This window comes from Lagenorhynchus albirostris, chromosome 21 (assembly GCF_949774975.1).
Source record: "Lagenorhynchus albirostris chromosome 21, mLagAlb1.1, whole genome shotgun sequence".
In the NCBI taxonomy this organism is placed as follows: Eukaryota; Metazoa; Chordata; class Mammalia; order Artiodactyla; family Delphinidae; genus Lagenorhynchus; species Lagenorhynchus albirostris.
The window spans coordinates 21,744,354-21,765,897 of record NC_083115.1 but is presented as its reverse complement, the minus strand read 5'-3'; the positions used below and the strand labels follow the sequence as shown (position 1 = coordinate 21,765,897).

Genomic DNA, 21,544 nt, shown 5'->3' with positions numbered 1-21,544 from the left:
AGGCCCGAGAGCCATGGCCGCTGAGCCTGCGCGTCCCGAGCCTGTGCTCCGCAACGGGAGAGGCCGCAGCAGTGAGAGGCCCGCATAACGCAAAAAAAAAAAAAAAAAAAGTGTATGAAAATAAAAAAGCACCAATAGTAATTTTTATAATTAATAATGTGTTGTCAGGCATTGTTTAAGTGCTGCATGTGTGTTAACTCAGTTAATGCTCGTATCAACCCTAAGAGGTAGGTACTGCTGTTATCTTTGTTTTACAGATGAGGACATGAGGTACAGAAAAGTACGTTGTCCAAAGTAAGTAATAGTAAGGATTGGAGTCGCTAACTAGGAGGAAATGGACCAAAATATCAATAGTGATTATCTCTGGATAATGGTGTTATCAGTTGATTTAATTTTGAATTGCATCTATAATATAGAATGTGTCTCTACACTTGATATAATTAGAAATAGTATTTTTAAAAGAAATTGAAGCATCTTTGGAATCTAGAAAAACCATATGAGAACATCTGTAGGTTTGAATTTCAAAGAATAGCTTCTCCTAATATCTAAAACAGAAATTATTCTTAATTAAGAGGGGTAAAAATACACAAAACCACTACTTTCTGTCAATACAGTCTCCCTAAATGATAACCTCTCAGTATATGTTTGACAAATTTCTTTTAGCGATAAGGAGAACAAGAGCTTTTCTAACTCATGGTTAAACATTATATGATTTCAATTTTCTTAAATTTACCAAGGCTTGATTTGTGACCCAAGATGGGATCTATCCTGGAGAATGTTCCATGTGCACTTGAGAAGAAAGTGTAATCTGCTGTTTTTGGATGGAACGTCCTATAAATATTAAATCTGTCTGGTTTGTTGTGTCATTTAAAGCTTGTGTTTCCTTATTAATTTTCTGTCTAGATGATCCGTCCATTGGTATAAGTGGGGTGTTAAAATCCCCCACTATTTTTGTGTTGCTGTTGATTTCCTGTTTTATAGCTATTAGCATTTGCCTTATGTATTGAGGTGCTCCTGTGTTGGGTGCATATATATTTATAATTGTTATATCTTCTTCTTGGATTGATCCCTTGATCATTATGTAGTGTCCATCCTTGTCTCTTGTAACATTCTTTAAAGTCTATTTTATCTGATATGAGTATTGCTACTCCAGCTTTCTTTTGATTTCCACTTGTATGGAATATCTTTTTCCGTCCCCTCACTTTCAGTCTGTATGTGTCCCTAGGTCTGAAGTGGGTCTCTTGTAGACAGCATATATACTGGTCTTGTTTTTGTATCCATTCAGTGAGCCTGTGTCTTTTGGTTGGAGCATTTAATCCATTCACATTTAAGGTAATTAATTATCAATATGTATGTTCCTGTTACCATTTTCTGAATTGTTTCGGGTTTGTTTTTGTAGGTCCTTTTCTCCTCTTGTGTTTCCCTCTTAGAGAAGTTCCTTTAGCATTTGTTGTAGAGCTGGTTTGGTGGTGCTGAATTCTCTTAGCTTTTGCTTGTCTGTAAAGGTTTTGATTTCTCCATCGAATCTGAATGAGATCCTTGCTGGGTAGAGTATTGTTGGTTGTAGTTTCTTCCCTTTCATCTCTTTAAATATATCATGTCACTCCCTTCTGGCTTGTAGAGTTTCTGCTGAGAAATCAGCTGTTAACCTTATGGGGATTCCCTTGTATGTTATTTGTCATTTTTCCCTTGTTGCTTTTAATAATTTTTCTTTGTCTTAATTTTTGTCAGTTTGCTTACTGTGTGTCTCGGCATGTTTCTCCTTGAGTTTATACTGCCTGGGACTCTCTGTGCTTCCCACACTTGGGTGGCTATTTCCTTTCCCATGTTAGGGAAGTTTTTGACTATAATCTCTTCAAATATTTTCTCAGGTCCTTTCTCTGTCTTTTCTCCCTCTGGGACCCCTCTAGTGAGAATGTTGGTGTGTTTAATGTTGTCCCAGAGGTCTCTTAGGCTGTCTTCATTTCTTTTAATTCTTTTTTCTCTATTCTGTTCCACAGCAGTGATTTCCACCATTCTGTCTTCCAGGTCACTTATCTGTTCTTCTGCCTCAGTTATTCTGCTATTGATTTTTTCTAGTGTATTTTTCATTTCAGTTATTGTATTGTTCATCTCTGTTTGTTCGTTCTTTAATTCTTCTAGGTCTTTGTTAAACATTTCTTGCATCTTCTCAATCTTTGTGTCCATTCTTTTTCTGAGGTCCTGGATCATCTTCACTATCATTATTCTGAATTCTTTTTCTAGAAGGTTGCCTATCTCCACTTCATTTCGTTGTTTTTCTGGGGTTTTATCTTGTTCCTTCATCTGGTACATAGTCCTCTGCCTTTTCATTTTGTCTATCGTTCTATGAATGTGGTTTTATTCCACAGGCTGCAGGATTGTAGTTCTTCTTGCTTCTGCTGTCTGCCCTCTGGTGGATGAGGCTATCTAAGAGGCTTGTGCAAGTTTCCTGATGGGAGGGACTGGTGGTGGGTAGAGCTGGGTGTTGCTCTGGTGGGCAGAGCTCAGTAAAACTTTAATCTGTTTGTCTGCTGATGGGTGGGGCTGAGTTCCCTCCCTGTTGGTTGTTTGGCCTGAGGCGACCCAGCACTGGAGCGTATGTGCTCTTTGGTGGGGCTAATGGTGGACTCTGGGAGGGCTCACACCAAGGAGTACTTCCCAGAGCTTCTGCTGCCAGTGTCCTTGTCCCCACGGTGAGCCACAGCCACCCCCCGCCTCTGCGGGAGACCCTCCAACACTAGCAGGTAGGTCTGGCTCAGTCTCTAGTGGGGTCACTGCTCCTTCCTCATGGGTCCTGATGTGCACACTACTTTGTGTGTGCCCTCCAAGAGTGGAGTTTCTGTTTCCCCCAGTCCTGTTGAAGTCCTGCAGTTAAATCCCGCTAGCCTTCCATGTCTGATTCTCTGGGAATTCCTCCTCCTATTGCCAGATCCCCCAGATTGGGAAGCCTGACGTGGGGCTCAGAACCTTCACGCCAGTGGGTGGACTTCTGTGGTATAAGTGTTTTCCAGTTTGTGAGTCACCCACCCAGTGGTTATGGGATTTGATTTGATTGTGATTGTGCCCCTCCTACCGTCTCATCAGGTCTTCTCCTTTGTCTTTGAATGTGGGGTATCTTTTTTGTTGAGTTCCAGTGTCTTCCTGTCAATGACTGTTCAGCAGTTGTGGTTCTGGTGCTCTCACAAAAGGGAGTGAGCGCACGTCCTTCTACTCCACCATCTTGAACCAATCCATGGTTAAACATTATAAAGCACAATCCAGGAAACTGATTCTGATCAAACCAGGTTTCGTTTGGATACTTAAAAACTTCACCAGTGATAGAAAGTGTAGAGGCACATACGCAGTAGAACATCTCCAGGACATGGACACTTTGCTCTCTGGAAAGTACAGCCTCAAAAGCAAAAATGCTTTGGGAACACTGTGTTCTATTATGTAGTGTCTTAATTTTGGTGACTTAAGTTTCAGCCCTTCTGTCTTGCTTTTGTTTCCACTATACCTTTACCTTCAGAAAACCAAGAAATCAGCTGTTAAACCAACCAGCTGATTAGCCTCAACTTGTCGCAAATTGATTACATTTTGAGCTTTATTAGTGATAATAGCTGTACTTTGCTATATGTGCCAGGAATACTGCTAAATTTTTTCCCTGAGCCAGCAATTACAGACCAGATGCCCAGCGTTCCAATGTGGCTCAGGATTTGGTCCAAACAGTGCAAGCCCACAGTGTTTGGAATAAAATGAATTACTTGGAGATATGATATAAAATTCTTGATTTCCGTTTTTTGTTGGAAACAGTTGGGACCCCGAGCAACCCCCTTAACTCGTTTATTTTCCTGCCAGGCTCTTGCTGTCTTGTTTCTTTTTTGAACCCCTGCTATTATTTCCTTTAATTCTCTGAGGTGTTATAAGCCCACTTCAGCTAGAGAGGGAGTGGCTGCGACAAGGACCTACCATTAGTAAGAAGTCCTGTTGGACTTGGGAGCCCTCATAATTCCTCACGGTGGCCACTCGGCTTCCATTCTGACATGACTGCTGTCATTTATGTCACAGCCTTTCGTCAGGGTCTTCCTATCTTCCTCAGAAGGGATATGTGTGGGTCCTTTGTTTCTTTGGTTTTGATTAAATTATTTTTTGAGGAGGAGGCAGAATATGGTTGGTTTGAAAGGAACCATGGTTTTGAGAATAACATAGTTTAAGAATGAGAATATTAGTCATGAGATCCCGGTAGACTGTCAGATGCTGAAAATACTTGGAAACACTCGGCCACGTGACAACTCCATGTGGATAATGATGATTGGGGGTTTGTGTTTGTTTTCCTAACATAAGTCACTCTTTCAGTAGCTTTACAGGAAATTATACCCATCACTCCTTCAATTGCTTTTCCTTTTAAAATAAACCAAAATAAATAATTTTTTTTATTATTGTTGAAGTGTATAGCAAAGGAGAGAAACACTTGTTTATTTGAGTAGCTCAGGTAATAGGCATGAAAGGAATTACCAGTCATGGATTGGCTGTTCTAGCCCCAACTCTGCTCCCACAGCAAGGAACACAGTAAGCAATGTCATCCTTGTAAACAGTGGAAAATGAGGTGTATGTCTCAGCTGGATTCCAGATCATTCCTGGTTGTCTAGTTGCTAATGGTGTCAGAGTACCCAGGTCTCTCCAAGTGGATTCTCTCCGAATGTTGTTCCCTCAGGAGAGGGTGTCTTTACTCTGACACAAAGACAGTTTGAGTGTATCATGGCTGTAGACTAACAGCTGACGTTCAGGAGTAAACAGAAAGCTGATATGTACTCAGGAAAGGGTTTGTTGATATGGCATCTGTTCCTTGTTGCTGAGAATCATATATCAGAGAAGAGCTTTCAGGTTTTGCCCTGTCTTTGGAAAACGTTTTCTTTGGTTTTTATTTATTTAGTTTTTGGCTGTGTTGGGTCTTCATTGCTGTGTGCGGGCTTTCTCTAGTTGTGGCGAGCGGTGGTGCGCGGGCTTCTCTTGTTGTGGACCATGGGCTCTAGGCACGCTAGATTCAGTAGTTGTGGCTCACAGCCTCAGTAGTTGTGCCTGGTGGGCTCTAGAGCTCAGGCTCAGTAGTTGTGGTGCATGGGCTTAGTTGCTCCGCGCATGTGGAATCTTCCCGGACCAGGGCTCGAACCCATGTCCCCTGTATTGGCAGGCGGATTCTTAACCACTGCGCCACCAGGGAAGCCTGGAAAACGTTTTCAAAATGAGCAATTATATGTTGAGGCTGCTCACTTTCTCTCCCCAGGGAACTCACTGAGTGATTAAAAGTGATCTTGACAAGTTGGTTCTAAGCTAGGTTTACATCTTAAAATGAAGACAGGTTTCATTTATTTTAATTAAGTAAAAAATAAGGTGTATTTTTTACATGGCAGGGGTTCTGGTTCACCAAACTCCCATCTATCTTAATATTGGGATCTGGAGGCCAAACATCAGATGAGGGTGGACTGCTCAGACTGTACTCGAAGTCCTCAGTTCTGGATCGAGTAGTGAAGACTTCTGTCACTTACCCTTTGTGACAGAGGGAGAAGGATGCCCATTTTTCTCTCACCTTTCCTAAAACCAGCATTCTTAGGAAAGTGGTTGTCAGGAAGAGGCAGGCTTTCCCTGAGGGATGGGAGGGACCTGCGTAGTGCAGAGAGGGAGGTTAGCATTTGCTGTAACACATCTTTTGGGGAAGTCTCTGTCAGTGTGGAGTTCCTTTTTTCAAACCTATAAATGGAAGGAGAATGAAGACAGGTTTTGCTCCACTGCCCTCTGGGCCACAGGAATGCACATGTGCCTCTGTTTTAGTGCCGGGCCTTCTCCCTTTCTTTCCCTTCCTCCCCTTCTTTCTCTCTTTCTCCACCTCGGGATAATGATTAATTAGTGAATTCCATCTCTGTGATCTGAAAGAAAAGGAGTATGTAGTGACTAATCTACACTCATGTAGTAGTTTAGTCATGAGGAGATTCTGGCTCCATAAATGTTAAATCCTTAAAAAAGGAATTTCCATGCATGGTTACCCAGTTACTTTGGGCCCGTGATGCTTTCTTTTATCTTCCTGTTCTCCTTACTTACAGACTCGCCATCAGGCTGTGAGGATGGGACAGGGCTGAAGAACTGTTTTTTCTTTCTATTAAGGGCCAGTGACCCCCTGGGGGATGGGGTGCAGGGAAATCCAAAATCAGTTTGGAAAATGAGATGGAAAAAATAATAGCGCTTTTAGGTAAAGAGCCAACATAGAAAACATTATTCTCATATAAGCTTTTTAAATTAAAGAGAGTAAAGATCTAATTCAGGTGCAGTGAGTAGTGACAAACATGTTTATTGTAGGTATTACATCTAAGTATGAAGCAGAGAGAGAAAAGAAATATGCAGACAGATGGCAATAATTAGTAAAGCCATAACTAGGGAGAGAAAGAAAAGATAAAAAGTAAGAAACGGTTTTGAAGGAAGTTGTAACGATAGACACAGGAGCTCACAATATGCTTAGATATGCATGTGCTGTCGTATTCACACCTGCTTCTCTCCCAGCCCTTAAAGACAGTTTCCATTTTAAGAACCCAAATTCAGGAACTTCTCAATTAAGCGTTGTTTGGCTGTGGTTTCATCATCCGGTTAGTACTGTGCCTGAAAACTGCCATACCTATATTTGGGAAGCTATAACAGACTGCCGAAGACTTGAGAAGTTGTGATTAAAGTTATTTATCAGTATAGCGCTCTAAAAGTATTAACTCAATTAAAATTTTGTCCCCAGTTCATAAGTTGTTGAAATATCTGCCTGATGTTCTAAAAAGCACTAGAATTTAAAAATTCTTCTTATCTCTTTAACTTTTTTCTTTCACAAACTAAAATTTTTTAAATTGCAGTAAAATGTACTGACCCCTTAATTTTATAACAAGCTACTCAAGAGACTATAAAATGGTTTTAAACGCATGAGAGTATATTTCTTTTAGGAATAAAGTGGCTTTTGTCTATAGGATTATGTATGATTAAGGTTTTTTTCTAAAAATGATTCCTTGGGAAAGTGTTGAATGTTATATGTTAATTTGTAGCATGAAGGGATTCTTGAGGCTTTTAAAAGTGTTTCAGCTAAGGAATCTCAAGACTATGGCATTTGGGACTTCCCTGGTGGCACAGTGGTTAAGAATCCGCCTGCCAGGGGACAGAAGTTGGAGCCCTGGTCCGGGAAGATCCCACATGCTGCGGAGCAACTAAGCCCCTGCGCTACAACTACTGAGCCTGCACTCTAGAGCCCCCGAACCACAACTACTGAGCCCATGTGCCACCACTACTGAAGCCCGCGTGCCTAGAGGCCGTGCTCCACAACAAGAGAAGCCACCGCAATGAGAAGCCCCCGCACTGCAACGAAGAGTAGCCCCCGCTCACTGCAACTAGAGAAAGCCCGCGCGCAGCAACGAAGACCCAATGCAGCCAAAAATAAATAAATAAGTAAATTTATTGAAAAAGACTATGGCTTTTGTTTTTTAATAACAGTGATCACAAAAATGGTTGATACTCTTGGCATTTGACCCATGGGTAGTGTGAAACTAAGCCAAGGACTAGAAGTTCTCTGCTCATGGTCGGGTGGTCCAGGGCCATGGGGTTGTTTGCAGCTGTGTTGGGGTGGTCTGCCCAAGAACAAAGGGACTTCCTCATGCTCATTTACTGGATGAAGGTGATGCTAACATGAGCCATTTAGATCTCCTGAGTGACTGTGGTAGTGCTAGTAAAGCACTTGTAATATTTCACATGCCTAAAGAAGTGCTCTATGTTCCACTACTAGTAACTTTTTTTTATTGCTCTGAAACCAATAAGTGGCCCAGTTACATTATACATGCTTTTGATCACTTTGGTATGTGATCAATTAAAAGTTTTCCTCTTTAATGTCATCTTACTAGCCAGATAGTGGGATTTAAATCTGATACATTGCCTCTCTCTGTTTTTGTTTTTTGTTTTTGCCAGCTAGTATCTTTTTATAATTAAAAACTTAAAATTTACTGTTACACAAACACATGTGGAGGAAGAAGTTAAAATCCTATGCCTCTGCCTATTAAAGGAAACCACTTTTAATAGTTTAGCATGTGTGCTTCCAAGCATTTTCCATCATGGAAGACTTTCCATGAAGGCATATGTATCCCTAATTCATTCCTTTTAAGGGTTGCATTATATTGTAAAATATGAGCATATCATAATTTAACTCTTTGGCTATTGATATGCACTTGGGCTATTTCCAGTTTTTTGCCCTTACAATCAACACAGCAGTGAAATTCTTGGTATATATACTTTTTTGCAACATGGAGGTATTTTATGCTGGCTAGATCCCTAGGAGTGGAATTGCTGAGTGAAGGTAGTGCATTTAAAATAACTCTTATATTTTGTGTCTTATTTTAGAGAAATCTTCTCCATCCCAGGATTCAACACAGCGTCTCCCTTGTTTCCTTTAAATGCTTTTTTAGGTTGAAAAAAATATTTAGCGTTTTAATCACTTTGGAGTTATTTATATATGAAGTGTGAGATAAGACTCTAATCTTTTTTGCCACATGAATATCAGATTGTCCCAACACCACTTATTGAGTCGTCTGTTTTCCTCACAGATTTCAAATTCTTTCTCATTATGTTCTTAATTCTCATATATAGATATGTATCTATATATAGGTGTTTTTGTACTTTCTACCATTCTGTTGATTTGTTTATTCCTACACTGATATCATACTGTTTTGATATCTGGTAGGGAAAATCCTTCCTTAATTCTTCTTTTTCAAAAATTTCTTAACCTTAAGCATTTATTTACTTTTCCAGAAGAACTTTATAATTTGTTAAGCAATATTTTAGTGCCTGTTTAAATGGCTTTTCATACCTTTGGTTTTATTTTTATGTATGATTTATTCATTCAGTAATATGCATTTTTTCTTCTTCTTCTTCCATTTCAGAGTCCTGTGTGTGGAAACTCACACGAGTCAGTTCAGTCTAGAAGGGTAGTCATTTCTCATAACATGGACAAGGCTCTGAAAGAAGGTAAGGATTAAGTTAGGATATATAATTACCATGGGAAGCAATTCATTATGTTCTAAAAGGAAAATAATCATTCCTAGCAAATTTATCTATCCTTGTCTACATGTTGCATTTGAATTTTTTCTTCATGAATTTTTACTTGAAGACTTAATAAATACATCCATATTTTAGTTAAATGGATGGGATCTAAACATTGATTAAGTAGGAATTTGCAGGTCACATGAAACTACCCAGCTAAGTGGAGCTAGTTCCAGGATAGGAAGCAAGGATCTGCTCTCTGTTACCTAAAGTAGGTATCAGGAAACTTTGTTTCTTTTAGATATAAACTAGAGAAGGTGCATTGGGGATGAGTACACTCAGGCTCGCTCATGGACAAACCAGTTAACCAAATTTAGGGATATCAGTCAACCTTATAAAAGGATGAAGGACATTCACGTGAAACTTGTATTAAGGATGATTGGAAAGGGGATTGTGGCGGGTACAATATTATCTGTCTAGAAATGGGGACAAGTAAGTGTAATTACAAATATTAAAGTTTAAAAGAGAATAATATATTTTGATCAAATTAAAGTTTAAAAAGATATTTTACAAATTAAATTTCTAAAAACTGATAATTTCAGTTATATGTACAGAAAAAAATGTCTGAGGTTTTTCAGATGAAAATACATGGTGTTAAATATGAAGTTAGGAGAGAACTGGCAGCTATACCAGACACCCTTAAAAGGTTTTCTCCTGAAGTTACATTTCCTAGAAAACTGACAGAAGATAGACTTTTTTGTTTGTTTGTTTTGTTTTTGCGGTATGCGGGCCTCTCACTGTTGTGGCCTCTCCCGTTGCGGAGCGCAGGCTCCGGATGCGCAGGCCCAGCGGCCATGGCTCACGGGCCCAGCCGCTCCACGGCATGTGGGATCTTCCCAGACCGGGGCACAAACCCGTGTCCCCTGCATCGGCAGGCGGACTCTCAACCACTGCACCACCAGGGAAGCCCAGAAGATAGACTTTTAAAAATCTTTTTGACTTGCTATTAAATCTCACTAGATCCATAGCCTAATTTTCACTAGGCTCCCCTGAATTATCTCACTAATGTGGGCCAGAGAATTTAATTCAGTAATTATCGCGTACCTGCTGTTTGTTTGCTCAGTAGACCTGGACTACTCTAAGTAGACAGACTACTTAGACTGTCCAAGGATTAGATGCTGACACAGCGGAAGCAGAGCTAGTACCTCAAAGAGCATGACTTCCCCCTCCCCATAGGCTCAACTTATCTTGTTCATGACCCACTCCTCCTTCCTTCCTTCCTTCCTTCCTTCCTTCCTTCCTTCCTTCCTTCCCTCCCTCCCTCCCTCCCCCCTTCCCCTCTCTCTTTCTTTCTTGCTGTGTTGGGTCTTCGTAGCTGCACGCGGGCTTTCTGTAGTTGCGGCGAGCAGGGGCTACTCTTCGTTGTGGTGTGTGGGCTTCTCATTGCAGTGCCTTCTCTCGTTGTGGAGCACAGGCTCTAGGTGCACGGGCTCAGTAGTTGTAGCACATGGGCTCAGTAGTTGTGGCTCACGGGCTGTAGAGCGCAGGCTCAGTAATTGTGGTGCATGGGCTTAGTTGCTCCGCGCATGTGTGATCTTTCCAGACCAGGGCTCGAACCCGCGTCCCCTGCATTGGCAGGTGGATTCTTAACCACTGTGCCACCAGGGAAGTCCCTCATTCATGACTCTTTACCTAGTGGTATGAAATTTCTGTCCATTTTTGTTGAATGAATGAATAGATCAACCAGTGACATAACCTAATAACCTCAAAATTTTCCCAGAAGATGACTTTCGTTCTGCACACAGAGAGTAGTTATTAATTGCATTTTTGAAAACTTTGTACATTGTAAAGGGCCATCTATATGATCAGTGAAATTGTTGTTCTTATCATTATCGTTGGGGCAGTTCCTGGTGGAATGCGGACTGTTTCTTTGTGCCAAGAGACTCAGGTCATGGACATTTACAGCCTGTGGGGCTCTACCTCTTGGGCATGGAAGATTGCACCCTGAGTTATCCTGGGGAGAAGGCAGAGATGGAAAATGGCTCTCTCGGAGCTTCTCTCTCATACTGTTTACTTAGGTTGAGTCATTCCTTGTTCTGAACATTTATAGATAGAGACTTAACCTAGCATCACATTTTCTAGACTACATGGTAGCTTTTTAACTGGTCTCTTCACCTCTAGTAATTCTCTACTTTGTTACCCTAAATCCTCTTTTCAGGTTAATCTAACTAAAGCTGAAAAGTTCTAATCATGTTATTTCATTCTCTCTAATCTTCAGTGATTCTCTCTTACCTACTTATTTCTTTGAGAGCCGTCCTAGAAATTAGATGTATTTGAGTGATAATAGCATCTGAATTTTTGTTGGCTGTTATGCCTTTAGAAGAAAATCTCTTTGCTTGGCAGTGAGAATAAGTGTTCTTTCACTTCTCACTGTGGTTTGTTACATTTCTTACGCTTATTTCTTAATGAAAACCATAAAATGATTTTATGATCATGAATTTCTGTCTCCTTGAATTGACCTAGAAGGTATATTTAAAAACATTTTGTTCATATGTGTACTTGTGTAGGTGAGTGTATGTAGTTAGGTAATACATACTTAGAATCATGGCTTTGTTTTGTACTCTTTATATTTGTTATATTTTTACGATACTTAGTTTGAAGAGGGGTACTGATGAGCTATTGATGGAAGATATGCCTGTGGCTAACATATATCTCTATTACTGAGTACAGATTTTTGTCAGTATTTATTTTTATCCATTTCTCACCAAAACCTATTATCAGAGGAGTATTTTAGGTGTGTAATAATTAGAGTATGCAGTGTGGTTAACAAATGTAGTGAGACATTATGTAGGTGAATGTGCCCTTCACATAAATCTTTTAGATGAAAAGATCTTATTTTTAGAGATTAAGTCTTTTATAATTGCTCTTAATTTCCTGCTTTAATTTGAAATTAAATTTTAATGAAAGGAAAAATGCTTCTATTTTTCCAGACGTTTTGGTTTGCAGATTTATTTGCCACTAGCTAAAAATTCTTTGGCATGAAAACTTTGTTTGATACAAGAGTACGAGAGAAAGAATTGCAAATGAACGAATTAGCAGTGTTTTACTGGCAAGGTGTGTGTCATCATGCTCTTGTTGCTTGGCCTCGGGGTTCCCAGAAGGAGGGTAAAAGGCTATAAAAGCCTGGAGGTCATGTAATCCAGCCCCACCGTCTCAGGAAGTAATTTTTCCATGTCATCCTTGTCCGTTAGATACTCAGCTTGTTTTAAAATTTCTTATGATGGAACATTCGTCATCTAATATGGCAGCCTCTCGAAGAGCTTTAATGTTTTTATTCGGTTCTTCCTTATGTTGAACAGGAAAAACAACTTCCTTGTGATTTCCACCCATTGGTCCTATTTGTACTGTCTAGAGCAATTTAGAATTAAAAAAAAAAAAAATCAGAGGGTTTGGTACCAAGATAGAATATTTAAAGATTGGGCTATCTGAGAAAATCCAGTACCTATGGTCACCACACCCCCAAAATTCTAGTTAGATGAGAATCTCTCATTTTGAAAGGCTTCAGGGCAGAGTGTGTCTTCCCTTGTTTTGTTTTCTACTCTCTTTAAATTTTAAACAGTGAGGGACTTCCCTGGCGGTCCAGCGGTTAAGACTTTGCCTTCCAGTGCAGGGGGTGTGGGTTTGATACCTGGTCGGAGAGCTAAGATCCCACATGCCTCTCGGCCAAAACACCAGAACATAAAGCAGAAGCAATATTGTAACAAATTCAATAAAGACTTAAAAAAAAAAAATGGTCCACATCAAAAAAAAAAATGGTCCACATATTTTTTTTTTTTTTTTTTTTTTGCGGTATGCGGACCTCTCACTACTGTGGCCTCTCCCATTGTGGAGCACAGGCTCCGGATGTGCAGGTTCAGCGGCCATGGTTCACGGGCCCAGCCGCTCTGCGGTATGTGGGATCTTCCCGGACCGGGGCACGAACCCGTGTCCCGTGCATCGGCAGGCAGACCCTCAACCACTGCGCCACCAGGGAAGCCCGGTCCACATATTTTAAAGTGATTACTAAATAGCAGGTGGCCAGCTTCCAGTAGAAAAGCCGTCTCGGTGTCTGTTGCTTTCACCCAAGTTTGACGCGTTGCTCTGTCTCTTCCTGGTAGTTTTTGACTACAGTTACAGAGACTACATCCTGTCCTGGTATGGAAGCCTCAGCAGAGACGAGGGGCAGCTCTACCACCTGCTTTCTGAGGACTTCTGGGAAGTTGTCAGACGGCTGCGCCACAGGCTGAGCCGCGTGGACATGGTCAGAGTTGTCTGCAGTGATGTCGTGAGAGCTTTACTCGCTCACTTCTGTGACCTGAAGGCGGCAGACGCCAGGTAACTGTTATAATGGGAGCAACCTCCCCTTCACTTTTATTCCCAGTAGAATATTTTCCTTATTGAGAGGGTCGTTGAAGTCAAGACAAAACTCGGGCACATTCATCCTGTTGCTGGCACTCGGCTGGAAATGTAGACATATTGGGGGGGATAATTATAATGTTCTGATAGAGTAAACTTAAAAAATTTTTTAACAGAAAACCACTTTGTGGACTTGTTTGCTTTTGTAAATAACTGAAACAGTGACGTGAATTTTATGGAGCCAGCAGCACTATCATGAATGTATTTAGACAGTATTAAGGGTGCCTAGAAACAGAACATTTAAATATAGCGCTTTACACTCGGAAGAGTGTCAGTGAGTTTTCAGTTTTCAGGAAAGTTTAAATGAAGTTCATTTTTGTGTGCGTGTGAGTCCTGTGTTAAGAGCTCTGTTGCGTCACAATATCCTGAAAATTGATTTTTAAAAGGAACTCAGTGTTGGAGCATGTGGGCTGTGATTGGAGAAGGTCTTCCAATGTGAAAATTGCTGATATTTAGGCTTGTTAGCCTTTTGCTCTGTTACACGGGAAAGGTTTGTGCCTGTGAGGTGACTCTGCCTATGGAAGAAGACTGCAAAAAGGCCTTTCTGTGCTCATAACAAATGCTTATTCTCTTAGGTTTGCGGATAGGATTTTAAGTGTTTGTCTTACTCTTGTGTGAGTGACAGCATGGTGACTCATAGCACCTCTAACTGGGACATAAAAAGCAGTCTTACTGCGATAAGTAGCCTTCTGCCTGTTTGCATCTGGACTCAGTTGGAATAGCAGCGGGCTCCCTACAGCTCCTGTGGCCTCTTCTCATTGACACTGCTCTGCCTCTGCCGTCGGGGACGAGAGAAAGTATTTGCGAAATACGTAAGGGGATGAGTAAGCAGAGGCATCTTCGTCGGGCAGGTGGGAACTCACATTCTTCTAAGAAGCCCTGTCTTGCGGCTCTGTCAGAAAGTACTCCCTGCCCTGCCTGTGAGGTTGCTCTGGGGCCTGGCTGCCAAGGGCGCTCAGTCGTGCAGCAGCAGCCCTCTGTCCTTGGCTGTGCCGCCTCTTCCCACGAGTTGTCCCCTCTCCCCATGTCCACGCAGCTCGGGTTCACGTGGCCAGAATCCACAGGGCCGCCATATGCCTGTTCTTCTCCAGCTTGCTGCCCCCGGTGTGTTTTGCAAACTTTAAAAATAAAACCAGGAATACATTTTATATTGTGATGCAGTTTCATCAAATAATGCTCAGTACCTGTGAAAACTTTGATATTTTTTGTTCTTTACCATTTAAAAAAAAATGACATTTGAGACTAAATTTTATTTTGTTCCTTGTGGGTCACAACCCACGGTTTGAAAAACTTACTGTAGAGCTACGGTTTTCAGATTTCGTGGTCTCAGAATCCCTCTACACTCATAAAAGTTATCAAGGACCTGAAAGAGCTTCTGTTTAAGCGGGTTAAAGCCGTGGTGTCCCAGGGCCGGCTTGTGCTGGGTGCGGGAGCGGACGGTGCACATCTCTCAACTCTGAGGTCAGCGATGATCACCTTGTCGGTTTGTAATTGGCCATGGCGTGGGTATTTACTCCTTGAAATCGGCAAATGCTACAATTCGGAACTTTTTTTCCCCCTTGGAGAGCCAGTTGAACGTTTACCAGCTCACCACTCATCCTATCGGTCAATATTTACCATATTAGATATTAAACTAAGACTTTTTTTTTCCCCCCGGTACGCAGGCCTCTCACTGCCGTGGCCTCTCCCGTTGCGGAGCACAGGCTCTGGACACGCAGGCTCAGTGGCCATGGCTCACGGGCCCAGCCGCTCCGTGGCATGTGGGATCTTCCCGGACCCGGGGCACAAACCCGTGTCCCCTGCATCGGCAGGCGGACTCTCAACCACTGCGCCACCAGGGAAGCCCGAGAGTATATTTTTCACTGAGACAGTTATTTACCAGCTTCTGAAATTACTGCTTTTGTGGATAATATAAAGATATTGTGATGAGTAAGCATCACAATAATAGAAACAGAGAATTGATTCCATTTTAGAAGCTCCTTTCCTGTGGAATTCCAGTTTTCTCGTGCCAAGGGTACATTTAGGCTATGCCTAGAAGCTTCTAGTTGATGATTCTTATTAAAGGAAAAAAAATCTACCATTGTTCTCTGACATTATGGATATTTGAAAAAGTGCCAGTAGGTCACTGGTGTTTTGCATATAGATGATCGTGCCCTGGAGGTGAATGCTGGGGATCTAATATCTGATTGTGCATCACCTTCTACAGATCACACAGTGAGAGTGGCAGAAACCTAGGTTCGATGGTTATCTCGGTACTTGCCTGCCCCAGGTAAACAGTGCCCTCGCCCTGGAAATCACCCTTGGTGTACAGGTTTCCACTGGCTGCAAAATGACTGTGGCAGCCAGGAAGCACCCAACTGAGTTGGCCACTATCAGGCAAGAGAATAATAAATTGCATTAATAAAAGCAACGCATCCTCTGGTTGACTGTTAGGCAGTTGTGTGAGGCAGTTTTCCGGTCAGCCTGTATTCATTTCCCAGCTGACGTTCTGTTGGCTGCTTTAAGCCAATCCAGATCACACTTAATTTTTGCCTCTGCTTCCTCTTCCTTTGCCCCATCTGTCTTGTCCAGCATGTTTCAGGAAAACCTAAAGATGATTGTTTTTATGCTATTACATCAATGGCATCTTTAATTTCACAGCCTCCTTTTTACAATCTGTGCATTTTGTTTACTGGTCAAGCACAGGCATGTTGTTTAAGGCACAAAATAATGCTTGTTTTCACATATATTTCTTCTGTATCTCTGAAATTTTTTTCCTTTTCACTTTAACAATCTCTGATTATGGTGTAGCGTTAAAGAGTCTGGACTTGAGAGTCAGACAGAACAGGACCTGAGAGTTATTTCTACCATTTGTTACCTCTGTGACTTTGGACCGTTCACGTGATCATTCAGATCCTTAATACTCTCATCTATAAAACGGTGATGATGATACCTGCTTCTAGATGTAGGTGGGAAGATTAAATAATACTGCACGTATGAAGTGTATGGAAGGGTAATGTCCTTTTGCTCACTCACGGCATGAGAACCCAGAGGTAAGTACTAGTAGTTGGAGTAAACAAGTGGCAGATCCACACTGACAGGAGAACGCTGCCGGGAGCTGGTGACCCTGGTTTAATGCTTTGTTAGATTTTTTATTTTTTTTTTGGAGAAATGAAGCTATAGATCACATTTAGGGAGAGAGCTAGGAGACTTAAAAATAATCTAGTTAAAGAGCTGCTCACCCCTTTCTAGATTGTTGCTGTGACTTGGGAGTCGTGTATGAGGGTTGATGCTACTTAAGGTTGGAAATCCCGAAAGACCATGCATTTGCGTTTTTCCAGATTAGTCTGTGGTTGAGAAAAATTACTGACTGTTGATATAGTGAAAGAGTGGACATAGTTATTAAAACTGTTGCATTGCCCATTTGAAATTTTTTTTGACCTAATGGTACATAACCAAGCTGTTTCTAGAAACGTCTTTCCTTCCCTTTCCCTCTCTTCATGTATTTATTTTTTTCAGACATGAAGAACAGCCGAGGCCCTTTGTGTTGCATGCATTCTTGAGGAACTCAGATGATGAAGTAAGATTTCTACAAACGTGTTCTCGGGTTCTGGTGTTTTGTCTCCTTCCCTCAAAGGATGTCCAGTCTCTCAGCTTACGCATAATGCTTGCAGAAATTCTCACAGCAAAAGGTAGACTTTCATAACTAATTGATATTACTAATGCGATACTTGTGCAAGCTAATGTGCTACATACGAATGTGATAACACTTTATACGACACCTATGCAGACCTTGTATACTGTGGGACATACGGGAATTAAAGTATTTTCAAAAGGTCAAGTTTAAATGTCACTCAGAGAAGGCATCACTTGGCCCTACGTGATAAACAGATGTTTCATATAACATATTACCAAATACATAGTCCACTCTGCTGTTTGTAATAGGTAACCAGTCCTTATGGCCACCACAGTGTAGTATCCACCTGGGATAGATTTTGAGTCACCCAGGCCAGTTACGTGCTTTATGAAAGACTGTCTATACTCAAACTCCAGTATGCGTTTGCTTAAAATACCTTTGCTTCAGGATTCATTGGCAATGCCTATATGTGACTTAGAATAAATAGAAGAGGGACTGTACCACAAAATAATGTGGTTGTTAGAAAAAAAGTGTATCCAGGGAAATGCTTAGCTAGGATAAGGAAAAATGGAAGAAGATATCATCTGAGAGAAACTTTTCCTATCTCAGAATCTCAAACAAATAACGTTGTGTTTGATGTGCCGTGATTTAATATCTCATTTATTATCTCTGGGTTAGCCAGCTGTACCCATTAGCTGGTATAGCTAACCACAGAGAAAAGGGGAACTTTCTAACCTAAAGTTAGTGGGATGAATCTGTCATAGTGTCATTGACTTTTTTAACAACTTCCTCCCTGAGGTCTGTTTCACCAGTTGGGAGAATGTTAACTTTCATCTTTTGGCAGACAAAACATATTGAGCCTTATAAAAGAAATCAAAGGGAAAAAAATGAATGTACTTAATTTTAATAGCTTTGTTAACAACTTGGGTTGTTAACAGATGGCTTTCTTTCATTATTCTTTTACATGTGACTCATTTGTTAAAACGACCACTTGGTTGTAGCCATAACTAGTAGCAAACCCAGAGGGATGGGTAGCTGTGTGTGGGTGTGTGTGTGTGGGTGTGTGTGTGTGTCTGTGGCCCATTTGGGTAGTTTTAAAATGTTTCCCAGATGTAGTTTCAATTATATAACATGAAAGCGGTTCCTTTAAAGGAGAATACTCTTTTTAAGTGGTGCTCTCTTCTCTGTCCCACAGTCTTAAAGCCAGTAGTGGAGTTACTTAGTAATCCAGATTACATTAACCAGATGTTGCTTGCCCAGTTGGAGCACAGAGAACAGGTGAATGAACATCACAAGAGAGCCTACACCTATGCTCCCTCCTATGAAGAGTTCATCAAGCTTATTAACAGCAACTCTGATGTTGAGTTCTTGAAGCAACTAAGGTATTTGGTCTTTAATTATAGCGTGACAGTGCTACTGACTATCCTTCTCTACCTAGTTAGGTAAAAAAAAAAACACAAAAAACTGTGGTTGTCAGGGAAGAAGAAATAAAGGAAGTCCATAAAACGTACTAATCAGTAACAACAAAATGTATCCAGCTTCTCCCTTGTCAGCGGAATTCGTTCAAAGTATCATGTTTTTCAAATAATTAGGTTATAATAGAAAGCTGTTCAGTTGTTAGAACCTGCGTAGCTGCTCAGGTGCTTACCTTGGAAAAGAAGTGGAAGGAAATACTGTTTTTTTGGGGGGGGGGTTTAAAGGATAATTTTTTAAAAAATATTTATTTATTTATTTTTGGCTGCGTTGGGTCTTCGTTGCTGCGCGCAGGCTTTCTCTAGTTGAGGCGAGCAGGGGCTACTCTTCGTTTCAGTGCACGGGCTTCTTACTGCGGTGGCTTCTCTTGTTGCGGAGCATGGGTTCTAGGTGTGCGGGCTTCAGTAGTGATGGCACATGGGCCTCCGTAGTTGTGGCTTGCTGGCTCTAGGGTGCAGGCTCAGTAGTTGTGGCGCACGGGCGTAGTTGTGGCGCACGGGCTTAGTTGCTCCGCAGCATGTGGGATCTTCCTGGACCAGGGCTCAAATCCATGTCTCTTGGCGTTGGCAGGTGGATTCTTAACCACCGCGCCACCAGGGAAGCCCAATGCTGTGTTTTTAAAATTACAGTGTAGACCATTTGTGTTGATTTTCATTTTTCTTAGGAAATACAGAGGCCCAGGTTTGGGAATAAAGGGTTCTTGACTAATTGTTTTGAGAAAACACATTTGAAATATACCCCAGGAATCTAATTTATAGGGGAATTCAGTCTCCTTTACGGTACTTGGGATATTTTTAGGGGTGAGTGTGTGTGTTTATTTTTAATTTTTAAAATACAGGTTGTCATATACAGTATGATTATATAGTATTGTGTAGTTTGTGGATTTTCTAGGCTTCTGTTTCTCTAGTTACCCTTCTGTTTTAGTGTCCCCAAATAAACATGCATGGGAAGAAAGGAAACTCTGGCCTGTCAGTTTTGCTTCTGATAGGTAATTTTTGTAAGTCTCTGGCGGAAAAGTAAAATATTGGCTGAAATTGGGTCTTTGAACTGTTTGAGGGCTTTGGACTTGCCACATTTATTTGCCCCTGAACCAGGGTCAACATTAAAGTGAGTTATGCTGCTACATTTTCTAATCTGAATAATACACCCTCTAAGAAGCACACACTGTGGATGCCTCTGTGTTCTCGTAAACTGTGCTGTGTCTTAATCTAGGTCCCACAAATGTATAATGATGGGTTCGATTGTATGACTTTGTTTATAAGTAATTTAATTCTTGTGAGATATAGTCTCTGAAGATTTTAATCATGTTTCTCTTTCCATTCATAATCTTGAATAGGCTATATGGTACTTATTTATTACAGATTTGTGATTATTTATGTCTGAATCTAGAAATTCCTTTTTCATAATTGTGGCACTTGAGCTGATAGAGAACCCAAGAGCCAGTGTTCCAAGTTTGTCACCTGAGGCTTACAGGTCACATCTACTCAAAGATCATCCTTACTGTGGCTTCCTCTGACTCCTTTTGAAATGTCATTCCACAGAAAGTGAAAGAGCCCACAGGTCAGACACCCTTGTTGCTTCCTCGTCGCCTTAAAATTCTCAACACGACAACCCACACACACCAAGCTCTGGTTCTAGAGACGCTGTTCAAACTTATACTCTAATATTCCTCTCCCTGGTGCTTTTATAATATTGTTCCCAGAGGTGCTGTGTGTGGCGTGACCAAGGTAATGTGATGACCACCCTCCATGGAATTACAATTTCCTCCTAAGACTGTTTATGAGCAGGTGATACCTCATGTTGATAAACTGTGGGTGCATTGATTTCCTAAGCATTTTCCTCTGCCAGACAGTCTCTCCACAGTAAGGTCAGACATGGACCATTTGAAAACTCCAAGGAAGTTTAAGATAACAATCTAGAATCTAGTATTCATTCTTCTTCCAGACTTCTGCATGAGTGTTCTATTTTCTGAACCAAACAAAAGATTCCAGCACTGCACACGTGGTGACATAGTTAATGGTGTAACAAAAAGGCACCAAAAGACATTTTTTGATCAGAACTAATTATTTTGAATGATCAGCTATTGGTACTCTAGCACCATCTGTCATTTTGTTTCTGAGCACAGTTCCTTTATTATGAGTTGATCTTGGTAAGAATTGATGGCTTACCTTCTTCAAAATGTACTAGCGAAAGTCTCCAGACTATTTGAAATACTATGAATGTCTTAATGTTGGCAGTTTGTCATTGAGTAGGTAAAGAAGTAGCTCAGCAAGAGCTGCCTTTTAGAAAAACAGAAGCATGGTATCTACTGTCCCAGGATGACTGGACAGCCTGCTTTCGTCACGGTCGGCGTGTTATGGATTGCCCTCACCGTGTGGCAGAAGATTACACTAGAAGTGCTGCATAATCATTTTCCCCTTTCCCTCTCATACGTGATGGAACAAAAACAGTATAAGCACTTAAATCTTTTTTGACGTCACTTCCTCTCGATCTCATAAATAGGGCAACACTGAAGGGTATCCCACTGGGGGTCCCAGGAAGCAGGCCCTCTGTTGAGCGCTGGGGGACTTAAGGGGCAGTAGAAAAGCTGAACTAAAGAATGGCTTTTTCAAAAATTGAGATATAAGTCACATACCATAGAATTCAACAATTTTAAAGTGGACAGTTCCATGGTTTTTAGTGTATTCAGAGGCCGTGCAACCATACCCACTAATTCCAGACTGGTTTCATCACCCTAAAAAGAAACCTTATACCCATTGGCGGTCATTTCCCATCCTTCTCCTCCCCCCAGCCCTTGGGCACCACTTGTGTGCTTTCTGTCTCAGTAGATTTGCCTATTCTGGACATTTCATGTAAATGGAATCATATGATATGTGTCCTTTTGTGTCTGGCTTCTTTCACTCAGCATAATGTTTTCGAGGTTCCTCCAGGTTGCAGTATATATCAGTACTCCATTTTTTTGGCTGAATA

General features: G+C 41.2%; 1 protein-coding gene across 7 annotated transcripts in view; it reads left to right on the top strand.

Annotated features, from left to right (window-relative positions):
• Nucleotides 1-21,544, top strand: part of SNX25 (sorting nexin 25) — a 109,071-nt gene that overhangs the window by 17,293 nt on the left and 70,234 nt on the right. For all 7 annotated transcript variants that reach the window (XR_009538220.1, XR_009538221.1, XR_009538222.1 and 4 more), the window contains exons 2-5: nt 8,931-9,015; nt 13,188-13,404; nt 16,984-17,156; nt 18,297-18,483. Coding sequence is in view for 4 of the 7 variants with exons in the window: in XM_060136237.1 (XP_059992220.1) it covers nt 8,931-9,015; nt 13,188-13,404; nt 16,984-17,156; nt 18,297-18,483 (662 nt within the window). In the remaining 3 variants the exon portion in view is untranslated. The remainder of the gene's footprint in view (nt 1-8,930; nt 9,016-13,187; nt 13,405-16,983; nt 17,157-18,296; nt 18,484-21,544) is intronic.